This window comes from Sphaeramia orbicularis, chromosome 7, assembly GCF_902148855.1.
Source record: "Sphaeramia orbicularis chromosome 7, fSphaOr1.1, whole genome shotgun sequence".
In the NCBI taxonomy this organism is placed as follows: Eukaryota; Metazoa; Chordata; class Actinopteri; order Kurtiformes; family Apogonidae; genus Sphaeramia; species Sphaeramia orbicularis.
This window is the reverse complement of record NC_043963.1, coordinates 22911608-22933388: the sequence shown is the minus strand read 5'-3', so window position 1 is coordinate 22933388 and position 21781 is coordinate 22911608. Positions and strand designations below refer to the sequence as shown.

Sequence of the window (21781 nt, the reverse complement as noted above, 5' to 3'; positions counted from 1 at the left end):
AAAAACAGGCGAGGATAAAAAATTTCTCTTTTAGTTTGTTACAGTTTACTGAGGCACAGTAATAGATACAATATTTTAGACAATGGGAATAGATTCTGTGAAATCTCTAAATGTTCATAGACACCAAGAACATCCATATGAACCTTATTATTGTGGAGTAATTCTTCACTTACTTTAGGTATGTCTTTTTAGCCATTTTTCCCCTGAAAATATGGTTAGGGTTAAACAGGTTGAAGGTGCAACATGAAGAATCACTCTTATTTAACCCATAAAAACCCAAACATCCACCATTGACCTAAACCATCTGTTAAAACCTGTTGATCCACTAATCATATCAATACATGTAAATAATTGGTATAAAATATTTTGTCATCTTTTCATGGTCATCAGATATGACCCATCTGGGCGTTCAGAGGCTTCGTAGTGAACGTGGAAACACTGTCATCTTCCACAGCGTTAATTCACCAGTAAAACCCATGGAGGTGGATCAATGATAGTGGATGGGGACTCTTGTTTTTACATTGAGTTATTGATATCTTTGCTGCAAAACTCACTTTTTCTTCAGTTTTCTCTGTTTTTGATATAATAACCCTCAACTTTGATCTGAGCTTTTATGAACATCTACATCAGGGGTGTCAAACGGGGGGGGTGGGGGGGGGCAAATGCGGCCCGCCAAAAAAATCTTCAATTAAGCCAAAAAAAATCTTCAACTAAGTAAAAAAACCTTTAATTAAGCCAAAAAAAATCTTCAATTAAATTTAAAAAAAAATCGTGAATTAAGCCAAAAAAAATCTAGACTTAACAACTTATTCTTTTTCTTTGTTTTAGTGCAAAAAATAACATTGAATTATGAAAATATTAACATTTCCAAACTATCCTGTAACAATAAAATGTGAATAATCTGAACAAACATGAACAACCTGAAATGTCTGTAGAAAATTCAGCCCAATTTCAACTCTTTTCTTCCTGTTCCTCAATGTTTAGTGTCTTTGTAGAGCTGATCCATAATGCACATGGACAAATGAGAAATGGAGGAATAATACTGTTAAAATATTAAATTTTAACAATATTACTAAATACTAAATTTTCTTACATTTTTTAATTTAAATTTCAGTTTTTTCAGTTTTTTTTTTTTTGATAGTTTATAAAAGTAAGTATTTTCATAATTTAACAGGGTTTTTTTTACGCTAAAACAAAGCCAAACATTTGGCGTTGTCATTATTTACAGGTTATTATGTTATTATTTTACTGGTTCGGCCCACTTCAGATCAGATTTAGCTGAATGTGGCCCCTGAACTAAAGTGAGTTTGACACCCCTGATCTACATGATCAGTGAATTAAATACAGAAAAATACCTGATTTAAGAATTGTATGGAAAAAGTACTGAAGGTAGACTTTCCATGTACATTTGAGGTACTATATCTGGGGAAACTGGACAAAAACTTTTCTAGATCTGGGGACAAACATATTTATAGAATAATGCTGATTGCAAGCAAAAAAGCAATTACCAGAAAGTGGATGGAGAATGAGGTACCTAAGGTTGAGGACTGAGTTGAGGTAATACATAATATTTATGTGATGGAAAAGCTAAGTTTTTCTCTGAGACTGGAAGTGGATAGATTTAAACGAATTTGGGAAAACTGGATAGAGTACATAAAACCAATTAGGTCTGATTTTATCTGAGATGTATATTGTGGAAAAAAAAAAAACAAAACTAGTTCATGCTACAGAGGTTTGGTTTGTTCTTGTCAATTATATTTGTGTATTTGTTTTGGTTTAATATATTCCCTGCACTGGTAACATAGTAAAACTCTGTCAGTGTAACTGGGCAAAATGTATGGTGGAATGCATAGAACCACGAAGTCCCGGGCATAATTTTATTTGTGTACTTAGAAAGGAATGGTCATTCCCTAATTTGATTTAAAGTAAAAGAATGAGGATGTCTTTACCTTTCTTTTTTTTTTATATATATATATATATTTTCTATTTTTTGATTGTCATGTTTAATTTAAAGATATTACATTTGGAGGAGAGTGGAAAGAGAAAAAAAAACAAAAAACTCAGCCATTATGTACCAGCTGTATGTGGAATGTATTTTATAATGTTCAATAAAAAGATAATTCTAAAAAAAAAAAAAAAAGAAAAATACCTGATTTACCTAAAAAAAAAAACACAAAATACAGAGGATAATATTTTAATAAATGGTGATAAATTACATAACAAAGGTTAAATATAGAGAAAAATTCATTTGGGAACTGACACTAAAGTGGTACTGGGTTTTTATGGGTTAATACTTTTTTTAATAAATATCCTTTCTTCTTATGTGACAAAAACAGTGTCTAAATAATTCGACACCTCTCTAACTCAGAGTATGCTCCCAATTCAGAGTGAGGAAGCAGTTTAGGTCAGGTTTGCTTATTGCTTATTATCATTGAGCAGTAATTAGGATGTAACTGAGAGGAAACTGATTTTTAATAGATACTTTATAGATAGATACTTCATTCATCCCATAGGGAAATGTCTATGTATAACAATTTACAAATTAACCCTTTAATGCACAAATTATGAGAACCTTAAGACTTTTTCCCTGAGTGTTTTCATTTGTCTTTAAACGTGGAAAAAAAAAAACAATGTGATTGAAAATTTTCTTATGAAAAATAAACAAAATAAATGTAAAAATAATAACAAAAAAAAAATGTTAAAAAAATACATCAAAAATTTTAATAAAAATTACAAAAAAATCTCATGAACCTCTTTTTCATGAAGTTGCAAAAATGTCCACTCAACTGGACGCCATGTGTTTAATTTTTGAAGTGAAGAAACATGTATTTACTGATAAATTGTGTGAAAACTATAACTATTATGCTCAGGGGAGATCTACAAAGTGTTACCAATTCATGTCAGAAAAGATATGTAATGTGTTAAAAAACTTTAATAAAGATATGTGCAAAAACTCAAAACAACAAAATCCACGAACATACAAGAGAAGAGCTGTAGAATAACCTGTCCACTGTAGTGACCACTATGCATGAAAGGGTTAATATCTTTAAATGTCATTAAACTCTGTGCTTTTAACTGGTCATACCTATCCATTCAACAGCAGGCGTTGGGTTTCCGGTTACAGTGCAGCGGAACTCGGCCCGTTGTCCCTGCTGGACATTCAGCACCGAGGGACTGACGGTAGCCACAGGTTGAGCCCCTTCTGCCGCTATAGAAGGACATAAATCAGTCAAATGCGCTGTAAAATGACAATTTCCCATTAGTGCACGTGGGAAAAAATGTGTAAAAATCTGTGTGAAAATACCGATCTACTGGTACGACGGTGGAACGGAACATCAACTCACTTCTCGTAAGTCTAAAACCTCTGCATGTGCATTATAGAAATAGGCTGTGAGAATGTGTTTGATACAATGAAGTGATCAGACTGAGAGAATGTGATGACCTCTGCTCATGCCCCCACCCCCTGTGTTTGGCAGTCTAGACCCTCAGAGTAGACGAAACAGATGAGATGTGGCAGCCAGGCCTTGGCATGGCCTCTGGGCATATTGGTGTCTGCGCCAGCTTGGCTGTCGGGTAGCTTCATACTCAATCCCTTATGATCCCAGGGTGACAGAGCAAAAGAAAGGCCTCTTTCAGTAGGAAGGGAGGAGTTTGAAGCTATCTAAGCAGGCGGAAAACCTCTGGGATTGTTGTGGCTTGGGCCAAGCTATGACTCTCTGACCTCAGTGATACCAACAAAACCCAAATGGACTGAAGTATAAACTCAAGGACCCATTAAAGGGAGATAAATAATAATGTTTTTGTCATGATTATGAGCGGAATACACCAAGGTTATTGTGGTTAACGAAAACTAACGAAATGACGAAAACTAAAATTGAAAAAACATTTTCGTTAACTAAAATAAATAAAAACTCAAATTAAAAGAAAAAAATAATAACTGAAACTGTATTGTGTGCTTACAAAACTAACTAAAATGTATAAAAATTATGTATAAAATTCCCTTAGTTTTCGTCTTTGTCAATGTTGATATAGGATAGAACATGTGAAAATTTCATCTAAGGTCAGTGATATAACAGAGGTATAGAAGGTGGGAGGCCAACGGTGAAAGTATGGAAAGTTTCAGTTTCATTTTCACATAAGTGACGTTGTGTATGGATCGCACCCCCACCTACATTAACACCCCCCAACCTGCTATAGGGAATTTATCCATGGTACTGTACATATGTTTGTGTCTGTGCTCAGTCAGAGCCGCCCTAACCTGACCCCCACATAAAGTGTCCGGTGTAACCTCACATGTTTCTTTGAATAGGATGGAAGATGAAATATATGAAAAAAACGGAAACTAATACTAAAACTAAACTAAAACTAAGCATTCAGAAAAAACGACAACTAATAAAAACTAGCAAACCTGCTCTAAAAACTAATTAAAACTAACTGAATTAGAGAAGAAAAAAGTCAAAACTAAATAAAACTAAACTATAATGAAATATCCAAAACTATTATAACCTTGGAATACACTAACTGCATCCAGATTTAGACTAAAAATAGAAAACGACAAGAAAAACATCCTAGAATTGGTGTAACATTTACCATCAATAGGACATTTTGTAGTATTATTCGACTTTTTCTACCAACATGACACTTATGTCAGTCAGTTACACGCCATCTATTTAAGTACATGTTGTAACCAGACTAACCCTCTCGCACTAAATACCAGTCGGCTACCCACATTCATCGATGATGTAACAAGTATGTCATGGGATGTATTAAGCACAGTATGATGTTTGAAGCCCAGATGACAGCTATTTTCCAGTACAGCGAGTTTCCTGAAGAAAAAGAGGAAAGAGGAAAGAACAAAGTGCGGAGGGAAAGAAGAAGGGATATCTCCTGTCTTTGAATGTGGAGACAATGTCACAAAAATAATATAAAATACAGTATCTGTAGGAACTAAAAATGCAACAACTAGACTAAATAATTTTCAAAATGTTATGTAATAATTGATTAGTCTTTCCACTTTTTTCTCAGAGCATCCCTCTCTAAAAATATCACCAGCATATGATGAATTTATTATAGATTACTGTTCTTAAAGTTAATCCTAGTTATTATGTAACACTGACTATTTATAAAATGGACTCTACATTCATGAGGAGTTTCCCATAAGAATGACCATGCACTTTTTCCTGCAGTGATGGACCCCAATGAACCCAAACAGCCAGATGGGAGCCAGTAATGCTCATGTACAATCTGTAAGCAGACGTTGTTAACTTTACATTAGATATATTCAAATATATATATTAGTGTGTGCGCATGTTGAGTGTTTCTGCAGCTGTTGCTTGGTTGATTGTACATAGGCGCTACCAGTCCACCAGTACATCCATGCTGCGGAAAGATGAGTGCATGCATGATACAGAAAAAGGAGAGGTGGGTTCCTCCAGGGAGCCCGGCAGTTGGAGAGGAAACCGTGCCCATGTGGACTTACGCTTTCTGTGTCCTTCAAACATTTCATAGGCTGTGTAAAACATCTGAGTCTGTGAGGCCTCTGGAGATGGGGAAGGAGGAAGGAAGGGAAAGAGGAGGAGGAGGAGGGGGACAGGTAAACTGACAGGTGAGTTCTCCAGGGTAACAGCAGTTTCCCACCTCCCACTGGGGCTGAATGAGTGACCGTCTCCCTTAGACCCGCCTCCAAATGTGAAGCGGCGTAGTTTAGTACCGTCCATTCACAAAAGTTTCACACACATTTCAAACATGCTACAATTAGAACTACAATTCAACTGGCACCTTAAATAATCAATTTTCATGAGCTTGAAATATTCTATATTATTATTATTACTAAGGGCCTGAGCATTTATTCTGATTTTGAGCAATTTTTTTTCCTATAGAAATGCATTCAATTCTTCTATGTAAATCTTTAAATGCCTTTTCTCAAAATGAGTTTTTTTTGCCCTGCTCCGGTAGAAACATCTCAGCCTATGTTGCACCTATGAATACCAAACTTTCCAGTTATACACTTAGCAGTATTCTGAAGGTATTTACAGAGGGATTTGTTAATAAATCCTTCCTGGCCTGATTTATGTGACATTATAATTTAAAAAAATATGGCGAAAATTGATTTTTTTAAGGCTATGGGCAGTATACTTTGATTTCCTAGGTCACAGGTGTCAAACATGCGGCCCGGGGGCCAAATCCGGCCCCCCAAAGGGTCCAATCTGGCCCGTGGGATGAATTTGTGAATTGCAAAAATTACACAAAGATATTAACAATCCTTTTAGTTCAGGTTCCACATTCAATCTAAAGTGGGCGAGACCAGTAAAATATGATCATAACATATAAATAATGGCAACTCCAAATGTTTCTCTTTGTAAATGTAAATATTTTCATGTATTTACACTAAAACAAAGTATAATTTCACCAAAAATGTGAATAACCTGAATAAATATAAATATGAACAACCTGGAATGTCTTAAGAGAAGTAAGTACAATTTTAACAATATTCTGCCTGTTACTAAATGTTTTGTGTGTTTTTTTTATATTATAATGTACATGTGTAAATGATAAACTGAGGCAGAATATTGTTAAAATTACACTTATTTTTTCAGTTTGTTCATGTTATTCACATTTTTTGAAAGGATAGTTTGTAGATGTAAACCTTTTCATAGTATAAATTTACTTTTTTTTCGCTCTTAAACACAGAGAAAAGTTTGGAGTTGACATTATTTCTATATCATGTTATTATTTTACTGGTTCGGCCCACTGCAGATCTAATTTAGCTGAATGTGGCCCCTGAACTAAAATGAGTTTGACACCCCTGTCCTAGGTCATGAAAAGTTATCCTGCAATCCCTCGATATTTTGTTTTTCATCTTGTGTGTGAACAAAATGAAAAAAGAATTTTACACCTGGTTTTATCATATGTTCAGATCTATCTACCGAAAATGTATGCGAAATTGCATGGTATATTTAATGAGATTATGCCCAATTTGCATAATTAAACATATACATTTCAAAAACTTGTAATACATTTTTTTCATACTTATAATCAACTGAGGAAGTTTCATGGTGATATCTACTAATTTAAAATGTTACCCTATTCACCTGTAGTGTCTCGCCTTAACACTATTTTATTATTCAGCTCATGATTCGTTTTCCAACTTCATTAGTATTTTTAATATATGATAGATGCCTCTGAATTAAGTTACATGCAAAACATTTTCACACTTACCTGTTACATTTTGAGCAACTGAGATACACAATGCATTTTATGTTGTTAAACTGTTCCTACTGTGTGTCTCATTTCATGCTAATAGCTAAGAAAACAGACCAACAGCAGCTTCTTAACCTGTGAATCCAAAGGTTAAATCCAAACAATGAAACACTGCGTTTGCAAAAATATAAAGCATACACACAAATACACTATAAGAGCATGACTATGAACTGCACAGCAGCACACTGAGTGATGGAAGTCTGCAGAGTAGCAACATGACACATGCAGGTTAGTAGCAAAAAGCTGTTTTAAACATTTTTGCATATGTGTTAAAATACTGGCATACAGCTTGTGGTTATCCTGAACCCATCGTAATAAAAATCTCATTCATGAATTAGAAAATCACATTGATCTAGTGTCATAATTTTAATCAAATTTCTCTTTTCCACAAAATATTTCACAGTTAAGATAAATACATTACAGCGTGACGTGTACATTACATCAGTTGAGTAAAAGAAATATGAAAAAAAAAAAAAAAAGAGCAAAAGTAAACTCTTTACAGAAGCACCTTTGAATATATTTGCAAGTTTTCTCAAGGGTAAATAAGGGTGGACAGTCATAGAAAGTATTGCAGAGGAAATGGGATATAAAATAGTTTCAAATGTGACCTGTGGCTGAAAGATGTTATTAAAGATGTTATATAAAAATATAAATATACCTTTCAAAAATACTTGAAATCTTTTCATTATTGTCATCAGCCTACATGTAAACACACATCATACAAGGTAATTGCATTCACGTAGCCAATTCCATTAAAAAAAGTCCCAAAAACAAAAAAAAGGAAATAAAATTCCAACATTTCTGGTGTATTTGATTTTATCAAAACATTTCAGGATAATATATTTCAGTCAATCAAAATCAAAGAAGCAAATGTGCCAACAACATAGACAGAATGCAAAAAGAACCATAATATACAATTTTAAATGATTATTGACAAACATTAGAATTTTTAAAAAAAGTACTTTCCTGTATTTCGAGATAGATCTTAAATATAGCAACCAAATCTAAGTAACTCAAGGAAACATCTGCTGCTGACATTGGATTCTTGTTAAAATGCAAATGGAATGAAGCGATTGTACAAATGTGAGTCTAATAGCACCACTTTGATCTCAACGATGATCAGGAGAATAACTCATCAGGAAGGAATACTGGATGGAGCGGGAAAAAAAAAAAAAAAAAGAGGGTATTGGACTTCCCTTTATGTCTCACTGATACATTGAAGTCCTCCTTGAATGTCAGTGGTACAGTCTCTAAGCACCTTTAGTGGCATCCACACCCTCATCATCATTTTACACTACAGCTCAGGCAGGGAGGAGACCCAAGGAGCCCAGAGTTAAAAAAAAAAACAAAACAACAAGGCAGACACCAGAATCCAACACCTGCTAGTAAAACTTACAGCAGCAGAAACCTGAAGCCACTCTATCGATCAAGAAGCAACCACACCACCACCAATTAATTCAGTCCAATTAAAAACAAAAAACAGAAGGGAGATAAAAAAAAACCCCAAAAACTGCAGGAGTTTCAGTAGAGTGTTGGCGGAAAGCATTACCCACAAATCACTGATGGTCATCCAAAAGAGCGTTCATGTGGCCTAGCATTGATGTGTCACAACTCATTAGTTACATTTATAATTGCAGTACGCTTAACCCCATATGTTATTTGGAAACTGAAGCTTTATTTTTCGTTAAAAACCCACAAGCTGTATTTTTTTGGCAAAGGACTGAAAAATCCACAAATTAGAGACAAACAAGACAGTGAGTAAAAAGGCTGATTGGCAGCGTGACGCTAAAAAAAAACAACAAAAAAAGGCTTATATGTTGGTATCTGAGCGCAGAGGGCAAAAGCATTGGAGTTAGAAATGCAAGCTTATTGTGCTGTTAACCCATAGTTTAGTGTTTACAGTGCATGATGGGAAAAGCAGTCAAACAGAGAGGCATGCACCATTCCAAGCTGAGGGAGAAAATTGAGTTTAGAGGGGATGGGACTACAGGGAGCCAGAGCTGGTAGGGTAGCAGAGGGTGATGGGTAATGGAATGCTGTGCCGAGGATCACGAACCTGGCACGTAGAGGATGGCATTGCCCTCGTCCATGGCAAACATGTTGGAACCTGTGCACACGTAGACGCCCGCATCCTCGGGCTGGACGTTCTGAATTCTCAGGATGCCGTTGAAGTCCATGGCCCGGTTAGGAAGCTTCCCGTTACCTTTCCGGGTCCACACCAGGGTGTAGGCTGGAGACTGTGGAGAGGTGAGAGCATGGATGCACACACATGTAGGTGGAATGATGTTGGATCAGCCAAAACTGGGTAAAAAGGCTCAAATAATTTCATTTTCTTGGTGGGTTCGTGATTTGTTTCATCAAAGCAAAGCTCAGGGGGGTCAAACTCATTTTAATTAGGGGCCACATAAAGTCCAATATGATCTCAAATGGACTAGACCACTAAAATAATAGCATAATAACTTATGAATAATGAAAACTCCAAATTTTTCTCTTTGTTTCAGTGCAAAAAACTACAATTAAATTATGAAAATATTTACATTTACAAACTATCCTTTCGTAAAAATTGGAAATAACCTGAAAACCCGACATTTCTTAAGAAAAATAAGTGCAATTTTAACAATATTATGCCTCAACTTATCATTTATACATGTGCATTACAGATCACAGTGGACCTACAAACACATAATATTGTTAAAATTTTTGGAGATTGGAATGAAAATGAATGACACCCTTGACTGTTAATATCTTCAGTGTAATTTTTATACTTTGCTAATTCCTCCTGTCAGATTGGAACCTTTGGTGGGCCTTATGTTTGATGACACTGGCATAGATGATACAATATATAACTACATATGAGTTCTGTTTTCAAAGATGACATGACAAAATTAAAAGCTATATAAAAATATACAGAGCAACACCACTGCATCACATCTCCAGACTCCTGAGATGATATAATGCAGAGTAAAAAAAAAAATAAAAATCATTACCTTGCTCTTTGCAGTGCAGATGAAGCTGACAGTAGATCCAACCCTCACAGTCTGGGCTTTGGGCTCCTCAACTGTCACCTCAATGGGCTTACTTGAGACACCTGTTGGAAGGCACACGATTTGTTTATAATATGATCTTTACTCCCCATGCCAAGAATGCACAAGAGTCTGTGTCGAAATGAGTCCATGTGTTGAACCATGGATAACATTTTTGTGGTGTGGTCAGTGGAAAAATCAAAATCTTACCAAGTGTATTTTTCTCATCTTACCAAGATCATTTTCACTTGTTCCATAGGCAAATTTTTCTGCTCTAATTAAGCAAAAAAAAATCTTGAATTAAGCAAGAAAATCTGCCAATGGAACAAGTGAAAATGATCTTGGTAAGATTTCTTGAAATAAGATTTTCAAGATCTATTGTCTAAAAATAAGTTCTTATATCTCACAAGTTACTCTTTAGGTGATTATGTCTTATTTTAAGTGTGATGAGATATTTTGACTAGAAATGAGAAAAATACACTTCATAAGATTTTGATTTTTGCAGAACTGACATTTAGGTAGAAAAACCTATTTTCTTAAAGAATTTACACACTTGTGACAACAATTTCTGCTCGGCTCCTGTTGGTGCTTCGTTGGTCTCTGCAGGTACAAACGTAGACACCGGCGTCGCTCGGCTGGACTTTGGGGAAGTACAACTCTGCACCTGCACATACAGATAGGCAATATTATAATCACACATAAACTGTCTTCCTGTGTGTGTGTGTAAGTATCATCAGCATCCATTTAGTGCATCATGATTTGTGTGACATTTTGAAATTTCTTTACTCTACAACGGTTCCAGCTCATGCAGAGTGTGCAGTACCTCCTCTCTGTCTGTCAGCAGTGCTGGAGATGGGCCGTCCATCCTCTCTGGACCAGTAGAAGTAGTGTGGCGGAGGGCCAGACACCTGACACCTCAGAGTGACAGATCCACCGGGAGAGGCCAGGACCCGCTCTGGATAAACCTTCACCACCAAGGAGGCTGCAGCTGCAAAGTGCAAAAAGTCAAAACAAACTCATCAGGAACACTATATCAGTTACATTAAAAGAAAGTGCAATCCAGCTTAAAAGTGAGACGTGTTGAAGTGAGATACCGTCGTATGGCCGACACTTCTCTCTCTCCTGAGGGTTGCCAACATAACCAGGAGCGCATCTGATAAACGCAAAGAAAGATACAGAAATAAATGCAAAGTGAAAAGCACTGTTTTATGTAACTTTAAGATGAGATTCTTGTATCTCAAGAAATAAAGGGGAAATTTGTGACGGTGACAGGACAATTCTAAATACCTAATTAGCTAAAAAAAAAAAATACAAAAAACAAAACAAAACAAAACAAAAAACATGCTTGGTCACTGATTCTTACCGTTCACAGTACTGGCCAGTGTACCCGGGCTGACAGGCAGTGCACTGGTAACCTCCATTTCCAAGACTCTCACAAGTAGGAGAGAACCTTTTACATGAGAAACAAACATGAACAAGAAGATAAATTGTTTAATATCAGTGGTTTTGCTGTAAAACCAGTTGTGAATGACTTGTGCATAAATAAAACACTACAGTTAAGCGAATGAAGTGAGTGAATGCTTATTTTCTTTAGTATATTACCCTAGTTGGCCAGAAATCAGAGACTTCTTTACGAGCACTGTGGATCAAATCTTAGACTAAACAAACACTTGATATGTTGGAGAGAGGTAAGTAAATCTGATAAGTTATCATACTGTGAGCGAATATACTGTATTTGATGTTTGATGGCAGGAAACAGATTAATAACGGAGCATAACTGAGGGTTATAAAAGTCAAATTTGCTGTAAACAAGAGCAAGTGAGCTGGACGCTGACTTGCCTTGAGCTATAAATGGAGGTGGAATGTGAGGTCTTGGTATCTGTGCCAGTACTTACTGGTTATCCGGGTCAGTGTGAGGGCAGGCACAGGGCTGGCAGTCCTCTGGGGTTCCAACAGTGGGGTCGCCAAAGAAACCGGGGGCGCATTGTTCACACAGCTCACCCTGAGTGTTATGCAGGCAGCTCTGAAAGGAGAAGCATCTTGTCAAGGGGTGCAAGAATAAAGTCACAATAACAGTATTAGTCAAGCTCTGATCTGGTTGTTTCATACCGTGCAGATGCCAGTTTCAGGGTGGCAGGAGTCAGAGTGGCCGTTGCATTCACAGAGCTCACAGTGACCCAGGTATAAACCTCCTCCGGTGCGAGTGTATCCTGGTGCACAGTCCTAAAACAGACATTACAAACAGAAACTATCATGTTATTGTCATTTATCTCTTATTTAGCAAAGAAGGCCCAGGTCCAAGTATTCTTTTAATTGCAGCACAAATATTTGCAAATAAAACTTCACATGTAAAACACACAAAACAGTAAAATACATACAAGCAACACAAAGTGGACAGTAAGAGAAGCGTAACAGAAAATAAAAGTTTTGTTAAAGCAGCCTGGCAAAAAAAGGCCCACACTTTTATATTTTGTTGGATTGCCTTTAGTTTTGATGATGACATTGTTTCAATGCATTTTTTTTAAATTTCACATTTATTTCCATCATTTTTTGGACAGATAATGTTACCAAACCTAGATCTGACAAAATGAAGCAACCCCAGATCATAACACTGCCCCCACAGGCTTGTACTGTAAACACTAGGCATGATGGGTAATCACTTCATCTGCCTCTCTTCTCATCCTGATGCTCCCGTCACTCTTTTAACAGGGTCAACTTGGACTCAGACCATATGACCTTTTTCCATTAAAACACAGTCCAATCGTTCCACTAACATTTCCCAGTAAGCCCCCACCCACCCACATATCATACCATGTACATGTGCAGCCACAATGATGTAAAGATGTAAGTAATATTTAATTATTTATTATAATTCTTTATTTCTACATATTTATATAAATACTACATTTCTTATTTTTTTCTTTATAGTTGCACTTGCTTGTTGTATGTCGCTGCTGTTAACTGTGAAATTTCCCCACAGTTGGATAAATAAAGTCTTATCTTATACACTGAACAAAAATATAAACGCACCACTTTTGTTTTTGCTCCCATTTTTCATGAGCTGAACTCAAAGATCTAAAGCTTTTTCTATGTACACAAAAGGCCTATTTCTCTCAAATATTGTTCATAAATTTGTCTAAATCTGTGTTAGTGAGCACTTCTCCTTTGTCCTTTGCTGAGATAATCCATCCACCTCACAGGTGTGGCAGATCAAGATGCTGATTAGACAGCATGATTATTGCACAGGTGTGCCTTAGGCTGGCCACAATAAATGGCCACTCTAAAATGTGCAGTTTTACAGTATTGGGAGGTCCGGGGGGGCGTCAGAAAACCCGTCAGTATTTGGTGTGACCACCATTTTCCTCGCACAGTCTTCCTCATGAATTCTCTGAAACAGCTTTGGAGATGGCTTATGGTAGAGAAATGAACATTCAATTCACAGGCAAAAGCTCTGGTGGAGATTCCTGAAGTCAGCATGCCGATTTCATATTCCCTCAAAACTTGTGACATCTGTGGCATTGTGCTGTGTGATAAAACTGCACATTTTAGAGTGGCCTTTTATTGTGGCCAACCTAAGGCACACCTGTGCAAAAATTATGCTGTCTCATCAGCATCTTGATATGCCACACCTGTGAGGTGGATGGATTATCTCAGCAAAGAAGAAGTGTTCACTAACACAAATTTAGACAGATTTGTAACAATATTTGAGAGAAATAGGCCTTGTGTGTACACAGAAAAAGTTTTAGATCTTTGAGTTCAGCTCATGAAAAATGGGAGCAAAAACAAAAGTGGTGCGTTTATATTTTTGTTCAGTGTATTATCTATCTTATCTTATGCTCTCTATCAAACTGATGGTTGTTTAAGAAATTAGTTAAAAAAAAAACAAAACCTTGAAAATCACTAGATTAATTACCCAATGGCAGACATTTGTTTTGGCTTAATTATACAATTCCTTCACTGTTTGTAGAGTAAGTAGTATTTAGAAGCTCTATTCATCCATGAGCTTGTTTGACTCCAACTCATGTTGCTTTCTTGGCCTCTAATGAGAAAGAGGAGTTACCTGGCAGGAGAGTCCTTGGTATCCAGGTGGACAGCGGCACTGCTCCACCTCAAGGGCCTGTGCCAAGCCGCTGTAGTTGGGCACTGCCACCTCCATGTTGATATCAGAGATACTGGAGGAGCGCATCTCAGTTGAGTAGGATGCTCGGATCAGAATGTCATCCAGGTCAGCCAGTACCATCATCAGGTGTTCTCTGGTGGCAGGCATACCATCAGGACGATTCCAGTGTTCCTATAAAGTAGGAAATAATCACATGCAGTAACCTATATCACTAAAGTGGTACTAAAGTGACAATGATCACCTCAATTAATGACACCATATCTGCTGAATATCTTATTACTACAGTCGTGGAAAAAATTATTAGACCATCAAAAGTCATCAAAAACAATGGTTATGCAATTGAGTACTAACTCCTGTGTGTATCATGTGACTGAAACAGACAGAAAAGAAAACATGGAATGCCTAAAAGCACTGTTTTTGTCAGTACAATGCCATAGCTATTGATGTAAGAACTGAAGTGATTTTGGTTATTATCAAGGAAACATGGAAAATGTCTATATATCAGCTCTTAAATTCAACTCTTATGAGCTATTTTTGTTGTTATCATTAAATTTGTCCAAACAAATGTAGCTTTAGTTGTACCAGGCATTAAAATGAACAAGAAATTGAAGAAAACAAGGGGTGGTCTAATAATTGTTTCCGCGTCTGTATACAGTTGACTAACCTCTCTGAAGACGATCTCAAACTGCTGAGTCTCCCTTGTTCCCTGTAGCCTCCTCTTCCAAGGCTGATGAGCTACCAGCGTGATGTCATTACCCTACAGGAACAACATGAACAGGTGAGTAAATGAGAAACACATGAAACCATGGATGAAAAGGTCAAAAGGCCACAAAGAGATACTCACAATAATCTGGACGTTAGCATCATCCAGTAATGTTCCCCTCCGACCGGCCACATAGGAGATGGTGTATTTGAGTGTGCCACCGTACGATCCCACCTATAACAAGGTTAGTAAAGGGGCTGCTTTAGATCTCCTGCCAAGTCGAATAGAACTGCAATTCCCATGATGAAACAAGAACATCAAATGGAGCAAAAATCAATGCCATATGTCTCAGCAGAGCAACACGGTTTACGTGTGTGTACTTACAGATCATCCAAGCCTGTGTGTACGACAGGACAAGATAAAAAAACACTCCTTCAATGTGACGGTTACCGCGTTAACACAATCTTACCTCGACTCACATTGTGCGGATTCGCTTAAAACATGTATCGCAAATGCATTTCAAGACGCTGCAGTAAATGTGAGCCAGTGAGATAAAACTCAAACAGAATTACGGGCTGTTTGATCTCATTCTAATATGCACCAGAAGGCCTTTACACGAAAACAGTCCACACTTGACATGATTACACGAACCAAGCCCTTTCCTGCTGTTTTTACTTCAGTTGAGGAGCGTTGCGGGTCGAAAGGAATAGTGGACAGGATGATATAAAAGGGCATAGCTAATATAAACAGGTGAGGGACTGAGAGCAGTGAGGAGGGCTGGAGGACCCATAAGTATATAATAATAAGGGTGGCATATTTTCTGTGACCTCCAGGGGGTTAACCAGAGTTCTCGAGGAATGCGTTGCCAAATTCTCACAGTTACCTTATCCCCTGTGAACTGCGCTGGGAGCTGCCAGTAGAGCAGATCATCCTGGTTCAAGCTGAAACCTTTGTAGACCAGAGCGTACTGAGAGGCAAGGGAGGAAGGAGAGGCGTAAGATGAAGCTACAGACAGACAGACAGACAGAGTAGAAGAGGCAGCTACAGTAAATCACAAGCAGCAGGAGAAGAAGCACGAGCAGGCGAGCGCGGTGAGGAGTGAGACGCACACTCGAGACAAATGTGTGACATACAACTAAACTCTTATAAGTGCCGGTGCCCAAGTAGAAGTGCTATTAAGGTATGTACTCCCCTACTGCCAGCAGCTTGATAACAGCATGCTGTGCTTTGTCTGACAACTAAAACAATAACTTCCACTGTCAATAATGGGAAAATGACAGTTTAAGATGCGCCTCACTAAGAGATAGTTTTAAACCACACAACAGCGTAATTACAGGCTATTGTAAAACCAGTGTTACGTACACAGTAAGACACAGTGGACGATTACAGTGCACCATGTGACCGCACTAAGTGGGAGGTATTTGTTCAACAATAGGAAATATTACAGTGAAGTTTTGAAATATTAATTTTTTTTTCATTTTTACTAATTTCTCATTAGGGATGTAACGATATGAGCATTTCATATCACTGTTATTGTGACCAAAATTATCACGGTTATAATTATTATCGCGGTATTATTGAAATTGTGCTCAAAATGTTCAAAAAGTACTAATACACAAACTGAAATAATTTAACCAAGTTGTATTGAAAAAAAAAAAAAAAACGACAAAAATTACCAAATAAAATAAGTGGCACAATGTACCTTCTCTTGGCAGAAACATTCAAATATTAACCCTTAGTGGTCTGAGCCTATTTTGTCCATTTTTCCGTACTTTTGATTTTGCCTTTATATACTATATAAACAAATGTTTACTATACCCATGTTTGTTTTTTTTCAGCACAACTTCATTTATATCATCTGTCTATTATTTTTTTCACTTTAACCTACTATAAAAACATAAAAGGACCAAGAACACACACAAAAAAATATAAAATGTATATAATTTATTGCATAAATAACACAAAGATACTTAACAAACCTTTTCAAAGACTTTAAAAGTGAAAATTTGTTCTAAATATTAGGTATTTAAAATTAAAATTGCATTAAATAAAAACTATACTCAAATATTTGACATAAAAGCAGATCTTTACATAGGATTTTCTCCCCTAAAAGTGCGGTAATCAAACACGGTTATCATGATAATTAGAATTTAAACGGTAATACTAACCGTCTGCAATTTTCCTGCAGTTTATCATTACACCGCTAATCGCTACATCCCTATTTCTCTTGTATTAGCATAGTATATCTGGATTTACATCAAAATGGTAGTGATTCCTGATGTAAATATTAAGTGCTATGTACACAATAACAGTCACTTGTTAACTTTTGTAGGGGGGTAAAACATGGAGTCACTCGGTCATGCCACTGTCTACCTTGCTGCTGCCCCCTGAAGCACCAGCAGAGGTCTTGCTCAATACGTTCTTGCTCTGCTGATCAGCATCAGAGCCAGATCCCCGAAGAAAGAGACAAAAAGTCACCAATATCACCGCATAACAGACAGAAAAGCTCATACATCCTATTTTGCGATTTTTAACAGTGTACCTGCAGTTGAGGGGCATGGCCTGGGGAGTATGGTTGGGGTCTGGTTGGTCTAACTGAAGAGGAGACACCAGACGGAGGAGAGGGGGGACTCAGGTTACGTACAGACCAGTGAGACGAAGAGGAGGAGGAGGAAGAGGAGGTTGGGAACCGAGAGGTAGATGATGAAAAAGAGGAAGATTTAGAAGCGGAGGAGGGAAAGGAGGATGGAAAGAAGGGAGGGGAACCATCTCGTCTGCGGGAGAAGTTCGACATGAGCTCCCAGACCTCAACGTCCAGCTGTCTGACATCACCCTAGGGAGGCGGAGAGCGGGGTACCGGAGATAAAGAGGATACTTCACCATGAGAATGATTAGGCTGATAGAGCATGGTTTAGAAATGTACAGACACAGTGTACAGTTGCGGAAAAAATTATTAGACCACCTTTGTTTTCTTCAATTTCTTGTTCATTTTAATGCCTGGTACAACTAAAGGTACATTTGTTTGGACAAATATAATGATAACAACAAAAATAGCTCATAAGAGTTTAAATTTAGAGCTGATATCTGTCCATTTTCCATGTTTTCTTAATAATAACCACAATCACTTCAGTTCTTACATCAATATCGATGGCATTGTACTAACAAAAACAGTGGTTTTAGGTATTCCGTGATTTCTTTTCTGTCTGTTTCAGTCACATGATACACACAGGAGTTAGTACTTGATTGCATAAACATTGTTTTTAATGACTTTTGATGGTCTAATAATTTTTTTTCCATGACTGTATGTGTACAGTACATAGCTCTAAGAAGGTGAACATGCTCCATCATGCTTTTAAGTCCAAGTCTGTGATGTTTAGACTGGGGTGAGGAAATTAGACTCACTTGTTATATTTAAAATAATCTTGCATTTAGAAAACTTTTCATTAAGCCGTTATTTTTCCATTACATGCATGTGGCAAATCTTCATGCTGCTACATCTATGAACACGAGGGGATTGTCTTTCCATAGATGCAAACAAACCATCAGTGCGTTAACTTATAATAACAGAAACACTGCATTCTTCTTAGTCGTGAGAGTTACCTTTACTACATCTGCATACCAAATACCTGACTAGCTCTTTTGGATCTTTGTCGGTCTTTATGTTCAGAGGCCATTAGGTTCCAAATGGAAGCATCCTTCCTTAACTGCTCCTCTGGCAAGTACGTGTCGCTCTAGTGATGTGGATAAAGCAAACTCTTTGATCACTTTCCTTATCGCTGAGCCCATGGTATTTGGGAGGGCAATGGCAGTGTTATTTGAGCAAAGTTAAACGTTATGAAGCTCTTAAATGGACCATTAATGATCAAACCATTTACACATTCATGCCCATGTGCAATTTGCACAGAGGTGTAAGTGGTCAGACTAAAGAGACATTTAGTGGGTGTTGCTTAGACTGCGGCAAAAATACCATGCTTCTGACAACACAGTATGGATATGAGCTTCATGAAAACATGAGGAATGCCATTCAATATTTTGCACAAAGGCAAACCAAGCATGGGAAACAAGACTGGACTTTACATTAGTCACAGCATGGCATCCACTGACAAACTCTACTGTACCTGCTCTGCTCGTTTTGCACGAGAATTGAAAGGATCTTTCTAAAGAAGGTGAAAGGGCAAAAGCAGAGATGAAATACATAATGTGAAGGATCACTAGGGTCCTTTAATGTAAGATTTTACTCTATGAACTATAACCAAAATGTAGAATTTGAGGCAAAGAAGCAGCACACTGACTGAAAAAAGCAGATTGCTTGAAAAGAAAAACTGGCTGAGGTTTGAAGTGTAGAAAAAGAGCATAATCAAAAGAGAAATAGAATAGCCTTGGAGAATGGTCTACAGGTTTCACAGGAGTTGTTTTCATCCTTATCACTCAGGATCCGTGGACCGGTTTCGCTGACTTGTATTGATTTATTCACTGAGTGTTCTCTCTGATACTGACCTTATCTCCCTGATAGATTCCAGGAAGTTGCCAATAGTGAGGCTCCTGTCCCAGGTAGTCGAAGTTGCTGTAAGACAGCTGAGTGCCGTCAGTGGAAACCTCCACAGTGAAGCCAGTAGAAATGCGGTTGGTGCGTTGACGGTTCACCAGAGCGAATCCCTGGAAGTTGCCTGGAGAAAAGACTGATGACACCTATAGGAGAACATATAAAAATTGAGAATTACAATAATTACTTGACAAAAGGGATGAGCACTGAAGCTAAGAAGGTGAGACATCAGAAAGGCAGCAAACAGAACAAGCACAAATAAACTGAACGTGATCGATGACCTGACTCTCATGGAATTAGGGCATTGGTGCAGTTTATAACTAAGTGGGTGTAAATAAGTGCCTCCATCAGAACAAATCAATCCATTACTGGGCAGTATCACTGACTGGTATGCTTCTACTGGGCTGGAACCCACACCTTTACACCTTTTCTCAGTTGCCAATCCAGTCTTTTCTGCTGTTTTATCTACCTTTCTTCTGTCCTATCTGTTTTACTTGACCTATACTTGAAATATAACTACACTGTTTAATATTGAGCAACTTTTGCACCGTCCGTCCTTACCAGGTCTCTGTAGTAGTTGGAGCTGAAGCACTGTTGAGTGACGCCCATACAGAAACAGGACAGGCAACCATCTTTGTTTTGCGGGCTGAGGTTGAATGTTCCTGATTTACAGCTGGAGCATGACGGGCCTTCGACGTTCATCTGAAACGCAGTGTTAGTGTCACTTAACTCAGTCTAGACTGCTTTAGGAGCAGCAAACAGGGGATAAAAATAACAACTTGAACAAAAAACGCCTTTGTGTTTCACCTTGCAGCGGCACACACCACCGAAGCAGCCTTCACTTCCACTTTGGTCACAGTTGTAACAGTTGCCTGTAACACAATCAGCAGCATAGTTCAGAAATGTCCCGTCTACTTTTAAAAAAACACATCATTTTGTCGGTTTCAGCTTGCTAACATTTCATTTTCGTGACTTTTGTGAAGGACTCTCCTGGATTAAAGTGTAACATACCATTGACTGTATTGTCAGGAGTGCATCTCTGTCCAAGCAGTGGGTTGCCAATGTATCCTGGAGCACATCTGAAACAGAAAGATAATATTTTGAGTAAACATTTCCATTCAAAGAGGATACATCCTTTAACACAAAGAACAATGAGGCAGGAAGCTGGGGAGTCTGCATGAGGTGATCTATTTGACAAATTTTGTCCTTCAGTGTGACTTTTTGACCCAACGTGGACCTCAGTCAGGAACAAAAGACTGAGTCATTCAGGCAAGACACATCCAAACATCGCTTTGCACTGATACACACAAACGAACCAAAAAATCCCAAAGACCCCAAATAACCCCACATTGCACTGAACAGAGTTACAAAGGTTTCCCAAAGTGAAAAAAAAGAGATACAGGAGATGGATGAAGCACTGCTAATCATTCAACATGTCTCAAATGTTGATTCCATCTCTACTATGAGCTGAAACTGAAAACACTGCTGAACAGAAGACAATATAAAAATGTTCAAATTATACTGTCCTGAGATGAAAACAAAGCAGAAATGAGCATATCTGACAAAGACAAAGAGCAAGCTGAGGAAAAAAAAGGGGCAAAATAAAATTTCTTGCCTTTAACCCCAAGCAAGCATTGGCTCTGCCACCAAAGCAAAGGCTGACCTGTTCTGAAAACAGCCGCTGGCAGTCTTACCTCACCTGTCCTCTGGCAGATCCGCAGGTCAACAGTCAACTCAGTGCTGCGAGAGGACTTCATGCTCTGAACTTGCTTTGGGAATGTGTATTCAATCTAACTTTCCATAAATACAGTAGTTTCTACGGTGCATAGAACAGTCCTTCAAGTAGAGTATTTTTATAAGTTTAAGGACAAGTGACGTAATTCTTGTTACATAGAAAAAACAATATTTGTGAAAAGAAAATATGACAATATAATATATGTATACATTAACAGAAATAACATAATATCAATAAACATCTTGAAAGTTCATTAAACCCAAATCAAATACAGAGATGTTGTGAAAACTGGTCATACTGTACTGTAATAGGGCTGCACAATAAATCAAATCTCAAGCTTTGTTTCAGTATCAGTTTGTACAATCACAGAGTTGCACAAAAAAGTGTAATTTAATGG

General features: G+C 37.5%; 1 protein-coding gene across 8 annotated transcripts in view; it reads right to left on the bottom strand.

Annotated features, from left to right (window-relative positions):
- The window catches only part of hspg2 (heparan sulfate proteoglycan 2), a 122342-nt gene that overhangs the window by 47300 nt on the left and 53261 nt on the right, over positions 1–21781 (bottom strand). For 7 of the 8 annotated variants that reach the window (XM_030139143.1, XM_030139146.1, XM_030139147.1 and 4 more), the window contains 17 exons: positions 20661–20728; positions 20457–20521; positions 20211–20351; positions 19604–19795; positions 15248–15340; positions 15068–15160; positions 14344–14574; positions 12393–12506; positions 12179–12306; positions 11647–11733; positions 11378–11436; positions 11107–11271; positions 10837–10947; positions 10248–10348; positions 9317–9497; positions 5480–5539; positions 3086–3208 (listed from right to left, as the gene is read on the bottom strand). In XM_030139143.1, the coding sequence (XP_029995003.1) occupies positions 3086–3208; positions 5480–5539; positions 9317–9497; positions 10248–10348; positions 10837–10947; positions 11107–11271; positions 11378–11436; positions 11647–11733; positions 12179–12306; positions 12393–12506; positions 14344–14574; positions 15068–15160; positions 15248–15340; positions 19604–19795; positions 20211–20351; positions 20457–20521; positions 20661–20728 (2012 nt within the window). The remainder of the gene's footprint in view (positions 1–3085; positions 3209–5479; positions 5540–9316; positions 9498–10247; positions 10349–10836; positions 10948–11106; positions 11272–11377; positions 11437–11646; positions 11734–12178; positions 12307–12392; positions 12507–14343; positions 14575–15067; positions 15161–15247; positions 15341–19603; positions 19796–20210; positions 20352–20456; positions 20522–20660; positions 20729–21781) is intronic. The other variant, XM_030139149.1, reaches the window with a different exon arrangement.